We start from the raw sequence: 13534 nt of genomic DNA, 5'->3' as shown, positions 1-13534 counted from the left end.
CTAAATACATAACAATTATGCCTAGGTGCATCTTCAGATAGTAAAAATTCATACAGAAATATTTGGTCAAACAAATATTCATATTGACTGTATATATGGAAAAGTTTGGTTATCATTCAGTGATTGTTTCTTGTTAGATTAGTAATCATGTCATTCTTTGATTAAATCCAACAGAAACATACCTTTGAGAGTAATTTATATATATGTATGTGTGTGTATATGTGTCTCTATATATGTAAGACCAGATTTTTTTCATAAACAAGCTAAAGAGTTACCACTTGCAATTCCATATTTATAATAGAAAATTGCGTTATAAATTATCTCTAACCTGATGCCACCACCACCCGCTGGTCCATTTGTATAAAGTGCTTCACATTCCTGTGTGAAATGCACTGCATGATCCTTCGTGCTAAAGAGGCCATCCATTCGTAATCTTATGTCCATTGGGTCACCAATTGACAAAGGATTCAAATCAGCAGAATGTGCCTGCAAGCTATCTACACCAATGATGTATGAAACTATTTGATCTTGAGTTCCAGGATACATCTGCTCCATCCATGAGCGAACCTATTATTTTGAATTGATGAAAAAAACAATCCATCATAATGTCAACCACTTCAGAATATGATGTTATACACATAGCATGAGATCTATATAGTTAAATATTGGAATGAAGGTGCATGCTTTAACCAAAGTCATTACAATATATAATTGCACATTGCTCCTAATATAGTTTCCAGTTTCCACAACAGAGTATTGGTAGTCAAATTCTAAATCCATAATCAGTTCAATGGCTGAAAATGCTCTTAAAATAATAAATGAAGAGAAACTATCATTACTATAATTATTCCATGGAGGTCATCTTGAGATTAGCTAAAGCGCAAATGGGTCAAAATCTAAAAATCAAACAACACTTAAAATGATACTTATTCTTGCCTTTTTATAAATAATGTTTGATGTGGTATTCCTCTTGCACTTCCTTTTATTCTCCTTGCTCTTATCACCACCTTGGTGCTGTCTTTTATCCTATTGAGCATAAGAAGCAATTTTCATCTCATCCATTTCCAGGTAATGAGGTTGAGCACAAGCCTAATCAATGTCCGTTTAGCTTGACCATTAGAACAGGCATTTGTATTGCCCAAACAGCCCACCAATGAACTTCTTTAGCAGCTTCGGGTCCATGGTGTTTTCTACAAGTTCTACTGCTTCTGGAATTTACTTGCATACAATTGTAAACTTTGGCCTGGTTTTAATCTATGGAAGTGTCAATGGATGGCTTTTTCACCCTCATAGAAAATTAGGTAAAATAGTGTCCTCAACAGATTCTTTAAAGTCATCGCATTTGTATATTGGTGACACTTTTAAAATATGCACTAAAGACGCATGACTCACAATATGTGAGAGCATACCCAGTAGTTTCTGTTATGCAAAATATATATTTTTCAATACACACTCAACTGTTGCAAGCTGAAATAAACCTTTAATTAAGCTATCAAATGATTAAGTTTTTCTGCACTAACCCCTCCGTCAAACATTTGACTGTTTATTTTAACTTCACCCTTCAAGATTGAAATGTTTTGACTAGAAGTACACTGTTCTGAACCTTGTTCTTTTTCTTTGAGTTCTTTTCCCTGCTCTTCTTGATTTTGAGGAAGTCTCAACTTCTGTGACAAGGCTAGCAGTACAATCCACAGCCTCTCCACTCTGACCACTGATAGAGATCTTTGGGCTAACACATTCAACTTCAACCATCTCCCTCTCGATATCTGTTGACATCACTCTCAATGCTATATTCCATTCTTGGTACTAATCTCGGGCTCAAATGGACCGATATCATCGCCCACCAGAGTTTTCATAGGTGTAACCTATAAGCAACAATTTTCATTTCTTTTTAACCACAAAACAAATTGCAAAGAACCTAAATCTTGCTCTGATACCATCTAGTTTGTAGACTAATAATGATATTCCACAAACAGTTCATTAACTACAGATACGAGCCACCAAAATCCTAAAAATCTTAACATACAATGTAAATGTTAGGAAAATATTTGAATACTTCATAATCATTCATTAGCACACCCATTGAAATATACAAAAACATAAGGAAAACTAGAAGCACAAAGAAAACAAGCATAGACTATGACAGAGACACTAAATTAGCCCAAAGAAACCCTCAGTAGGTAAACCATAAAATATCCAACAATGTTTAGACTTCATTTTTATGTTGATTACTGTTCTGAACTACTGAAATCTGCATTAAGAGATTAAACACCACAGGTTGGCAGGATCTAGGCTCTGATGCCACTGTAAGAATCCCTACTAGTTTCTTGCAAATAACATACAAAAAAAAATTAAACTTGATTTACAGGAGTTATTTTAAACAATTACTATTCATTACTCAACCTTAGTTTCTGATCTAAAGCTCGTAAAAAGCTCCAGGCACCAAACATATAGCAACCATTGAGTTTCTTCAAATGTCATTTTGACGAACAATTGTTATGAACTAGACTTATGAATATCTTCAACAATGTTTGTTCTGAAATCTCATTTTTTGCATTTAACAACAATATTATTCTATTATGGTGCAAATCAGATTAACAAGAGTATAGTAACCTATTTTAAGATGTCGACTTATATTGTCTATCTTGATGAAGAGTAGTAAAGAATTAATGAGAATCATTGACAGCTTGCATCAATTAAGGGAAGGGATCAATAATCGAGTGAAGAGAGGAAAACAACAATCGAAAATCAATAATTCAAATACCCAATAATATCGATTTAGGTAAAATGATGCTAAATTATTGTTAATCAGCAATTACAAGATATGCAAAATTAAGTCTATTTGAAGAATTTTAATTGGCAGTCTTGAGACAACTAATCAGTTATTAATGAAAAGGTGTGAATTACTCTCAAACCAGATACAGATTATGATGGTTAATTAAAAACCATCAATTGTTATGGAAGGATCAATCAAGGAAAAGACACTTCTCAAACTCTAAGGTTGCCACAATTTGGTTTCGGAGATATAAGAACATGATGACACTTCTGCAAAAATCATCATTGGGCATTTCTTCTGTTACATTGTATCTGCTCTTCTGAGCACATCGCCTCTTGGCAAATCAGTGGCATGCAGAATCATGATTGTATGGCATAAAGAATCATTATTGTAAATTGGACACAACCATCATATTGTGCATTCATCAAGATCAGATCAGACATGGCAATACTATTTATGTAAGTGATCATTGAAGACAAAACACTCATGATTGAAGTTGCAAAATTATAGATACAAATCAGAAACAGAAACATATCTTTGTTGGAACAATATTTATACATTGCATATTTGAGATTGACAAATTAGATATAGGAATCAAATTGCTAAAAGAAATACCTATGGATTGCACAAGCATATCGCATATCAAACTTTCCACATATCCTTATCACTTAAGTAGTAAAGCATATAGATTCATAGCATATTTAATAAGTATATATATCAGAGATTGTTATACATTAAATATCAATACTGCATAGATTCATACATTTATAGCAGAAATAGAAATTGATATTTGGCATAACAAATTTACTTGATTTCCATTGCAATTATTTGACAAGAGGACGAAATTAGGTGATTGTGCCAGTTTTCTAGTTGGCCTAAAAGGAGACATTACGCAAATTGCATCATACAGTTGATTCTATTTGAGTTAAGTCAAGACCTAACATTAAGAACCTTGGCGTTGTCTAATCTTATCATATAAAATAGCACCTAAGAAACCCTTGTTCCAGAGAGGATAGAATATTCAATAAACTTGACATATTTTTATTTTGTGTTGGTCCCCATCAACAAATTGTTTTTGCTTGGAGTTGATCGCTAGTACACCCTCATGCTCTTGCATCATTCCCTTGGAATACAAAGAATATAAGGACGGAGTGGCATGGGAGGATGATACACCCACTCATTGTTTCAAAGGAGATGAGGAAGTGACGTATGACGAACCAAGTGTGAAGAAGTTAAACCTAGGGGACAAAGGCAACTGTAAGGCTATACTGATTGGGGACGACATGGACCTTGTACAGAAGGTAAATAGTGTGGAAGTTTAGGAAATGAAGAGCACTAATATGCTTGCAAAATATATTATTGACAAGGCCAAAGTCAAAAGATGGCTTAAACTGTCTATGAGATGAAAAAGTAAAATAAACTCCATTAAAGAAAACAAAAACAAAAACGTAAGACCATAAGGAAATTAAAAAGAAAGTGGCAATTGGGCCTAGCAATTGGCAGTTTGGCACCTTGACCCTATGACATCCTCTTTTCTAGCGACATCTTGACACCTTGACCATGCATCCTCTTTTCTGGCAGCATATTGGCACCTTGACTGTATGACTTCATTTTCTTTGATGCCATTATTTTACCGTTTGCTCTGTACATGCTAATCTTCCTAAGTTTGACACCTTGCAGGGTCTTTGCATGCTCCCTATGACATATGGGTCTGTCATAGCATAATGTATGACTCAATCCGCATGGCTCAATTCTTTTCATCACATACAATGGATTTCTTTGTTATAGTACATGTATCATTGTGTGACTTACAAACCACATCATTTTTTTTTTCCTACAAGCAATTTTGTCACAAACATATAGACCATAGAAGCAAAACTTGTCTAGGGAAAGAAATGCAAACCAAAAGGATAAAATATTTTGAAAAAATCAGGAAATAATGGGTTTACAAAAAAATCAAAAAAAACTATTGTAGAAAAGAACACAAATTATTATTTTTATGTTACGGGCATTTCCATAGCATAGAGATATAGAGACAAAATTAAATATGGTTTTTATGGAAAATAGATTTTTGTTGCTTATATTCATCTTGCTGGTTACATAGGCAGTCATTTTGTAACAATTTTAGAAGGCATTCACTAAATAATCCTTAAGTCTGAGATCAAATATTAGCTAAGTCTACGAAGTAACTGAGGTCAGTATTTTTCAGATTTTCCAAGAGGGCGTTCACAAAATTTTTGTCTAAGTCTGAGATCAGATATAAGCTGTCTATGAAGCAACTGAGATCAACATTCATCAGACTATTTAAGAGGTCAGACACCGAATAGTTGTCTAAGCAATATTAGCCAAGTCTATGAACTAAGACCAAAATTTATCAGACAGTGATCTAGGAATTTAGTAAAAGTGGAAGCCACTTTGAAGGGATACAAAATTTTCATTGCAATTGAGGCAAGGAGATTTGCAGGGGTAGTTCAATATTTAAGAAATCTTATCAAATCATATTCCACAATTGCTATGCTTTATATTCCACAATGGCAATTAATATGTCCTTTATATGGAGTAGAATTTAACAAAAGACATTTGTTTAGTTGAAGTAAGAGATTAGCAAGCCACTGGTTTCAGCAACACCTAGCTTGCAACTGCTATTTTAGGTTGAGACAAATGGTATTGATAAGATTATATACATGTATATATATTGATCGGTAAAAAGCCTAAGCCCTTGTATTATATTAAAAAAAAACAAAAAAGGTTACAATGTCTCTGTTCAAACAGGCACTAGTAGGAAAGAACGGAGCAAGAAAACCTCCAGTCTTGCTTAGGACCGTAGTCCTATCAAATGTAATAACCCCAATTGGTTATAGCTCAAACACAAACACAATTTTCCTATGCTAAGTAGTTGTTTGACATTTTTTTGAACACTTGGCAAGTAATACCGTCACCACTAAAATGTTGGGTGGTAGTTCTTCCTCAAGATGTTAGCTTGGAATTTTATGAATTTCCAAATCTTCTAATGGATAAATGCATATAACCAAATGTGATGTCATTCTCCAAATTATTCAAAAGTAAACTTCACATACACAACTTCAACTGATATCAAAATAATGATTCACAATTAAATGAACATTTCCTCTTTAATCATTGCCTTAACCTAAATAGCACTTATTAAACACCCATACAATTAGATGTAAAATGTAACAATTAACCTGACAAATTATCAAGCTTCTCCACAAATCGCACCCTGGAAAGTAATGCTAGAACAATCCCAAAATGACGCCAATAGAAAAGATCAAAGCGTTCATTGGATCCAGATTGAACAGGTTATTACTCCAATTCGCTGTATAAATAGCTTTATTTTAATTTATTTAAACATGTGTGTGTGTGTGTGTGTATTATTTCAAATATTTTTTTGATCGGTAAAAAGCCTAAGCCCTTGTATTATATTAAAAAAAACACAAAGGGTTACAATGCCTCTGTTCAAACGGGCACCAATAGGAAAGAACGGAGCAAGAAAACCTCCAGTCTTGCTCGGGACTGTAGTCCTATCAAATGTAATAACCTCGGTTGGTTATAGCTCAAACACAAACACAAACACAATTTTCCTATGCTAAGTAGTTGTTTGACATTTTGTCAAACACTTGGCAAGTAATACCATCACCACTAAAATGTTGGGTGGTGGTTTACCCTCAAGATGTTAGCTTGGAATTTTATGAATTTCCAGATCTTCTAATAGAAAAATGCATATAACCAAATGTGATGTCAATTCTCCAAATTATTCAAAAGTAAACTTCACATACACAACTTCAACTGATATCAAAATAATGATTCACAATTAAATGAACAGTTCCTCTTTAATCATTGCCTTAACCTAAAGAGCACTTATTAAACACCCATACAATTAGATGTAAAATGTAACAATTAACCTGACAAATTATCAAGCTTCTCCACAAATCGCAGCCTGGAAAGTAATGCTATAGCAGTCCCAAAATGATGCCAATTGAAAAGATCAAAGCGTTCATTGGATGCAGATTGAACAGGTTATTACTCTAATTAGCTATATAAACAGCTTTATTTTAATTTATTTAAACGCAAACTTAGGAAATATTTCTTTTATTCAGCTAGAAAGCCAAACCAACCAAATAATGCCAAACCAACCAAATAACCAATGAACTGGTCTTGTCACCTGCCTGTGACTAATGTCAAGCAATGTGGGCCAACTGGCAGTCCCATCCCTAAAAACTAGGGATGGTCCTAGAAACTGGGGAATATATTCTATCATCCTGAAACCATATACAAGTCTTGAGGAGCCTCAACTCTCATCACTACCACAACCTCCTAAATTTTAGGAACTGCCCTGAATGGCTCTCAAACTGATTGTAGAACCAACTCTTGTTATTGAGTATCCAATATGAGTCTCTATCCAGCACTGCTAGCCTATGGGACTCCAATAATAGGCCAACTCTCATGACTTTGTTAGTCAAACTAGAGAGGGAGACATGACAAATGGTTGGCCTAGAAACTGAGTTCGTGTGGGAATGGGCCAAGCACTTTTTTTCATTAAAAAAAAAAAGACTCAATCGAGGAAAAAGTTTGATCACATCAAGTTTCCAAATGACAACTAAAACCTCATCAAAGAGAATCTAGTGGTGCAAAATATAGGAATCTTCGATCCCACAATCATCATGAAGTACAAGGCTTTCACTGATAGTCTACAGAATTGATTCATTCAGAATCAACATTTTCTTCAAGTGTTTTCTAGCTTTGTAGATGGAGAAGATAGTGTTGCATGAAACTTAAATGCATGTAATACAATCGCATGTAACCCGATTGCATGTCCTCATGACATGTAATCCAATAATTTCTCTTGTCTAGTTTGACTGAGTCAAAGTTGGTTGAGTTGTTCCCACTTTTTCCTCCACTTTTCTCTCAACTCCTTTACCTATAGAAAGGAGTGCCTCCTCATCGTAAAAATCATCTTTTGTGGTATGTAAGAAAGCTTTGCCAAACTTGTCCAAGCTTAACTTTGATTGTGTAGTACGAATTTGGGAGAAAAGTGACTAAAAGAAGCAATTGAAATTGAAGCTTTGACTGTAGTTTGTGCCTATTGCCTTTGATTCATGTTATTATTGTGTGTTTAATAATAGCGCATAGCGAGTTAAAAAGCAATCAAAGCCGAAGCTTTGACTGGGACTGGTTGTGGTAATACATAGACTAGAAGATTTGACTGTAGCTTGTGTTACCATCTCAAATTAACAAAAAATAGTTAGAACTCCCCTACTTCTGGAAGTTTTTGTGCCCCAATGGTAGTGGTTTTTCTTATAAATTAGACAAACAGGACTTAGAGCCAAACCATCACGCTTGCAACCAGCTTTTGAATTGGTGTTGGTTTATCAGTAGCACCATTTCTAGCTGCTAGATAGAAGTGTAGTTAGAGATTTCATCTTTCCCATTACTCGCTCTGCGAGTAAGTGTATTATTTCCTAAAAGTTAAGAGGAAAGAATATTGGTGACATCCCTTACGTATCTCTCAACTTCTTGCTTACCTTGAGTTGATATGAGGAATGGTGAGAAGGGGGAGCCTTCCCTTTAAGGTAGGAGAGACTTTGTCTCATACACTGTGGCTGGTCATCCTATTTTGCAACTGGATTTTCACAAAATTGTCGGTTGTAAAATATCCACCCAACATTATGAGCTCTTGCGGATCTAATATTCCTTACCAAATGTTCGGTGATGACTCATAGGGGTTTTTTGGATGGGTCCTAGGATTGATGTTTATAGGGATTTATTATTGAGGGTGAAGTTAAGACATGCAAGGAATTCGATACTACAGGGGCTTCCACTTCTTCAAATGAGGCATTGGTAGAGGTACCGAGTAGTGCCTCAATTATTGATGTGCGCAAGTACATGAGCACACATGATGTTAGCAATCATGGGGTGAGTAATTTAGATTCAGTCTCTTATCACAGTGCAGTTAGTGAGGCAGAGTGCTTGCATAGGAGTCAGGGTTTACAAACGCATCATGTGATTAGTCAGCTAAAGGTGAGTGATAGTGACATCTCTTCAGCTCTTGAGCATTATGATGCTATTTGTCAGATGTTATCTGCATCTGGTTGGGGTGCTCCTATGTTAGATGAGCACAATGATAGTAGTCTTTCCCTAGCAAAGGTTCATGGCCAATGCGCTTCGAGAGGTTGCCAGGATCTTAAAGAATAATTATTCACACTTATGCTGACAGGGATTACCTTCTAGAGTAGAGGAGCACTTGTTATGAGACATTGTTAGGGAAAGAGGAGGTGGTTGAGCTCATGTATGAGCTTGAAGTGACTGTGAACTCTCTTCAATATACTCAATTGGCTCTCTAGGAGTCACAATCTGGTTGGATGAGGTCTCTGTGGAGGTGGAGTTGATACACTCGACACTAGCCTCAAACCCAGTTCAGCTCCATATTCTGGTGGTTGGTAGTGAGTTTTCCTCCATGGTTAGGGATGAGGGATGTGGTGATGTAGTAGTCACATTCATCCAAGATATGTGTGCAGTAGGTACAAAGGAGGTGAGAGCATCAGTGGATGATTGTAGAGTGTTTCCTATTGTTCTAGGTTCTCCAGTGGTTAACATTACAATGGTGGATTCTTCAAAGGGTTGTGCACTAGTTCCTTACACTACTCCCTCTACTTCATAGGACTTGGGGCATGATATCACTTGATGTGGGGATGTGCTCTCATGGAAATTTGTTCCCTTATACTAGGAGCAAATTTTTTGTTTCTTCTCATACAACTAGCTAATAACATCGGATAGTTGGTAGTGCCACAACTTCAGAGGGATTAATTGTGGATTGTAGGGGAGCAAGTCAACGCTTCCACATATAATTTCTACTGCACCGAGTCATTCATTGAGTATTTAATTGATAGTGTGGATTTGTAGGGGGGGCCATATAGAGCATCTAAAGGTACTCTCATTCGCGGCTCTCGTGCTATATGACATTTGGTGGGAAAAGATTGTAGAGACCTTGACTACAATGCTTCCCCACAGGCATTTTGTGGTCAGTTTTTGTGAGAGGGTTGCCAAGGATCCTACCCAACTAGTAGTCCAAAATCAGAGATTGGAGTCGTCTCCTCATTCCTGGTTTGATGTTGATGAGCCCTTGGCGGAAGTTGGAGCTTTTTACTAGCATTACATAGTGTAGAATCTTGTCATTTCCCTTTTGACCCACAATTTGAAGATTTGGTTTCATGCAGGTGTGGGTTGGCTCCAGTTACATACCATCCACTATGGAATGGGTTAGTACCATCTTTTGCAGATGGGATTAACAGTTGCAAATTAGATCACTTGCAGTATCCACACATCTAGGACAACTTAGCAAGGGTGGAGTTGGTAGTGTTTCAGGAACCTATGGTTGTTACCATCTCCACAATGCAGTCGGGTGTGAGTGTCAATTATATTGGAGCTTTGATGTTGATAGAAATGTTGCTTCAGTTGGATTGAGTTCCAATGTGTCGTATATTCCATCAGTGCCTACAGTTAGTTTTCAAATGATTTTGTTATTGGTCAGTTATTTGGGTGTTGGTGTTGTAGGAGTCGATTGCACACAACAGGGATATCACATAGTTTTACCCTTCAGATCTAGGTAGACTGTGATGTTTGTTTTTTTCTCCAGCATTGCTTGGGGGCAAGCAATCTTAGGGAGGGTGGACTATAATGTCCCCATTTCTGAGTTGTGGCACATTTGATGTATTCAGTTTATTATTGGGTCCTTGTAGGTTGAAACTTGTGTTTAGAGGACCTTGTTGTGGAGTTATTAAGCTCTCTAGCTGCCTATGATAGGTTTTGGCTCCGTTACAATGGGCTCATATGAGTTAGAGGAGTTGAAGGATGCTTCCAATTTTTATTTCTCGCTTCTCATTTGGGCTCCAAGAATTTTGGAGGGAGCGTCTATTTTTATTAAGTCACCCCGTTAGGTTCATTCATCGCTTTTATTCATCTAGATCACTCTTGTGTTGTTAGATTTTGATTCTGATGCTTCTTCAATCATTTTTGCAAGATGGGTGAATTATTATTATTGAACTAAATGTGCTAAGGTTGCTATTTGTGTTAATACTATATGCTGGCCACCTTAGTGTCACAGCTGGTTGGAACCGGGTTGAAAAAATTTAAATCTTGAGCAAAAGAAACAATGACCTTATGTGTCAAAATATCATGATATTGATGAAAAGGTCATTTTTAGAGCCAAAAGGGGTTAAAAAATTATATTATTCAAATATGCGCCTAAGTATAAAGCAAAGGGGCTTTAAGGAAAAGTGTGAGGAAGAAGCCAAGTTCCTTTTGCAATTATAAAGAGGCCTTCTTGGAGATGATCATTCATTCTATGACATTTGCTTATTATTCATTTTGGGAATTTTGCTGAGGGTTATTTCATGAGATTGTTGTGAGGACTAATTCCTCTATCTACTATTACACTTTGAGCCATTGAAACACATGGTGAATTGTGTTAAATCTATTTCTAATTACCAATAAAATTGATGTTTTCGTATATCAATTTGGAATTCATTAACTGGTCTGAAATTAGCATCCAAGGGAAGGGTTTCTATGTGTTGTTGAAGCTGAAGATTGTGAAGGTATTTCCTATTCCAACATTACTGATTTATTCAGTTTATCATAGCTGCTTGAGGGCAGATTTAACTTCTGCTATTTGCATAGAGGACTATCTAAGGCCAGGTGTCCAAAGTACCTTGCATAATACTTTCTATTAATGCCACTAGAAGGCGTTTCCTTGAATTGTGATTTACTCTGCTAGAGAAACATTTGTGATTATGGAAATTTGGCATTGAATTACATCTATCTCTGCTTCAAATTAGTCAATGTCAAGTACCTATAGGTTCTTTTATTAATTTGTTTACTATATACATGGTTTGTAATAATTGCAAAGTTTCATAATGCAATTGAAAAATTGGAAAACTAGCAAGCTATAATTGTTTTTCATTAATTATATTTATATCCTCAAGCATTTCCATCTATTCTGAAAAACCAAATAAAAATTGCAAAAGCATTCAAAACAAAACAAGTTATCCACCATTGGTCTAGTGTGAGCCAGCAAGGCTCTTTACAAAAGGAAGGTGTTATCTCCAAAATCTGCACCCTGAAATTTGTTTTAAGTCCTAAAACTTGCAGCGATTTTGGAGAAACATGGGATCAACCAGAAGTTGTGGGTAACTTATAACTTGGCTGAACCTCCGGATCCTAGGCCGGTTCCTGTATAATATATCTTATACCTTACTTATACTTAAAGGAAATGTGAAAAACTTTCAGATGGAAAAGGGTAAAAGGATGACTTAAAACTCGAAAAACTTAAAGAAGTAAGGTGATACACCAAAATTGATAACACAGATTACTGCTATACTTGAGACACAATGAAAGATTTGACAAGACATTCACAAGAAACCCTTTTTTGAAGATCTGCTGATTCATATCAATAATTTAAGAGAAGGTTTATAACTTGAAAATATACGAAAGGAAAATCGATTCACAATCGAATATATCAATTACGAAAACACAACTCAAAACCTATGAACAGCTATTTCGAATAAAGAAGATACAAGATAAGACATCATTCAGACAGGTCTATTATGAAAAACACAATTTGAATAATATCCATCACCTCCACGCATACAACTTAATCTGTTAACTCCAAATTTGATCCCAAGGAAAAACTTTTATTTCGATCAAAGGCCTCAAAAACAGTACATTTGCATATGGATCAGAAAAACCCAGACAAAAATTGCTAAGGATGGGAATCACATGAGCACTTCTTCTCCAAATCTAAACCCTTTCCTCAACAATAAGAGGAGTATATATAAACAATACAACTGCCTCCAAGCAGAAAAGCTGGGTCGAAATAATGAGTTAACTCATTATTTAAAAACTGCTAAAACTCCAAAATCATGCTCAAAAATACCCCAAATTGAGGTTCCATTATCCATGCATGAGAAAATCTAGAAAAAGCTCCCTAAACTTCCAAAAATCACCCCATAATACATTCTGAAACCTTCAGTTGTCTCCATAATAACCGCAGTTGCCCCCTTGAATTTTGGCATTAAAAAAAATACCGACTTCTCTTTTACTTGTCTTAGCTCTATTTATTATTATTATTATTTTAATTGCATGAATATTTATTATTTTTAATAATTGATTTATAAGGATATCAATTAAAAAAAATAATAATTACATCTTTTAAGTATCAATGCAATAAAAATGAAAAATAATAATAATAAAAATAAAATAAAATAAAGAGAAGTCTTTTATTTAAGAATTTATCCCTATTTTCTTGCATTAATTTTAAGATTTGCGATTTAAGATTTATTAGCTAATGATCAACTTAAAGCTTAACAACCTTTAACAAATATATGCAAAAACATAAAGAATAATGCAAGTCGCATTATCAAACCCATGCAAGGAAAATATCTTCAACTCCCCTCATGTGGCCGGAACCGAAAATTTTATCAAATTTTATAAAGGGCGAGTTTGTAAAGGAAAGGCAGATGTTTGGATTTTATCTCATCTTATTTTCGCACCTTGCGTAAGAGAAACTGAGGGTTTCCTTTAACCCTAGCCGCCTGTATCGTGCTGGAAGTGGACTCCACATTCGACGCCAAGAAACGTGACAACCATGAATAATATCTTCAAATCCTTTGCTCAGTAAAACGCCTTTGGTCACGTTGTAGCTGGAGATGCTTATTTGAGGTCGTTTATGTATTCTCTGCTGATAAC

General features: G+C 35.4%; 1 protein-coding gene across 6 annotated transcripts in view; it reads right to left on the bottom strand.

The window, feature by feature from the left end:
* Positions 1-13534, bottom strand: part of LOC149562034 (propionyl-CoA carboxylase) — a 337515-nt gene that overhangs the window by 64689 nt on the left and 259292 nt on the right. For all 6 annotated transcript variants that reach the window (XM_089825583.1, XM_089825585.1, XM_089825582.1 and 3 more), the window contains one exon: positions 329-567. In XM_089825583.1, coding sequence (XP_089681709.1) covers positions 329-567 — 239 coding nt within the window. The remainder of the gene's footprint in view (positions 1-328; positions 568-13534) is intronic.

Source organism: Cupressus sempervirens, chromosome 4 (genome assembly GCF_028749045.1).
Source record: "Cupressus sempervirens isolate cs-2001-9-10 chromosome 4, ASM2874904v1, whole genome shotgun sequence".
NCBI classification, from domain to species: Eukaryota; Viridiplantae; Streptophyta; class Pinopsida; order Cupressales; family Cupressaceae; genus Cupressus; species Cupressus sempervirens.
The sequence above is the reverse complement of the archived record's forward strand: the minus strand, read 5'-3'. Positions and strand labels throughout refer to the sequence as shown.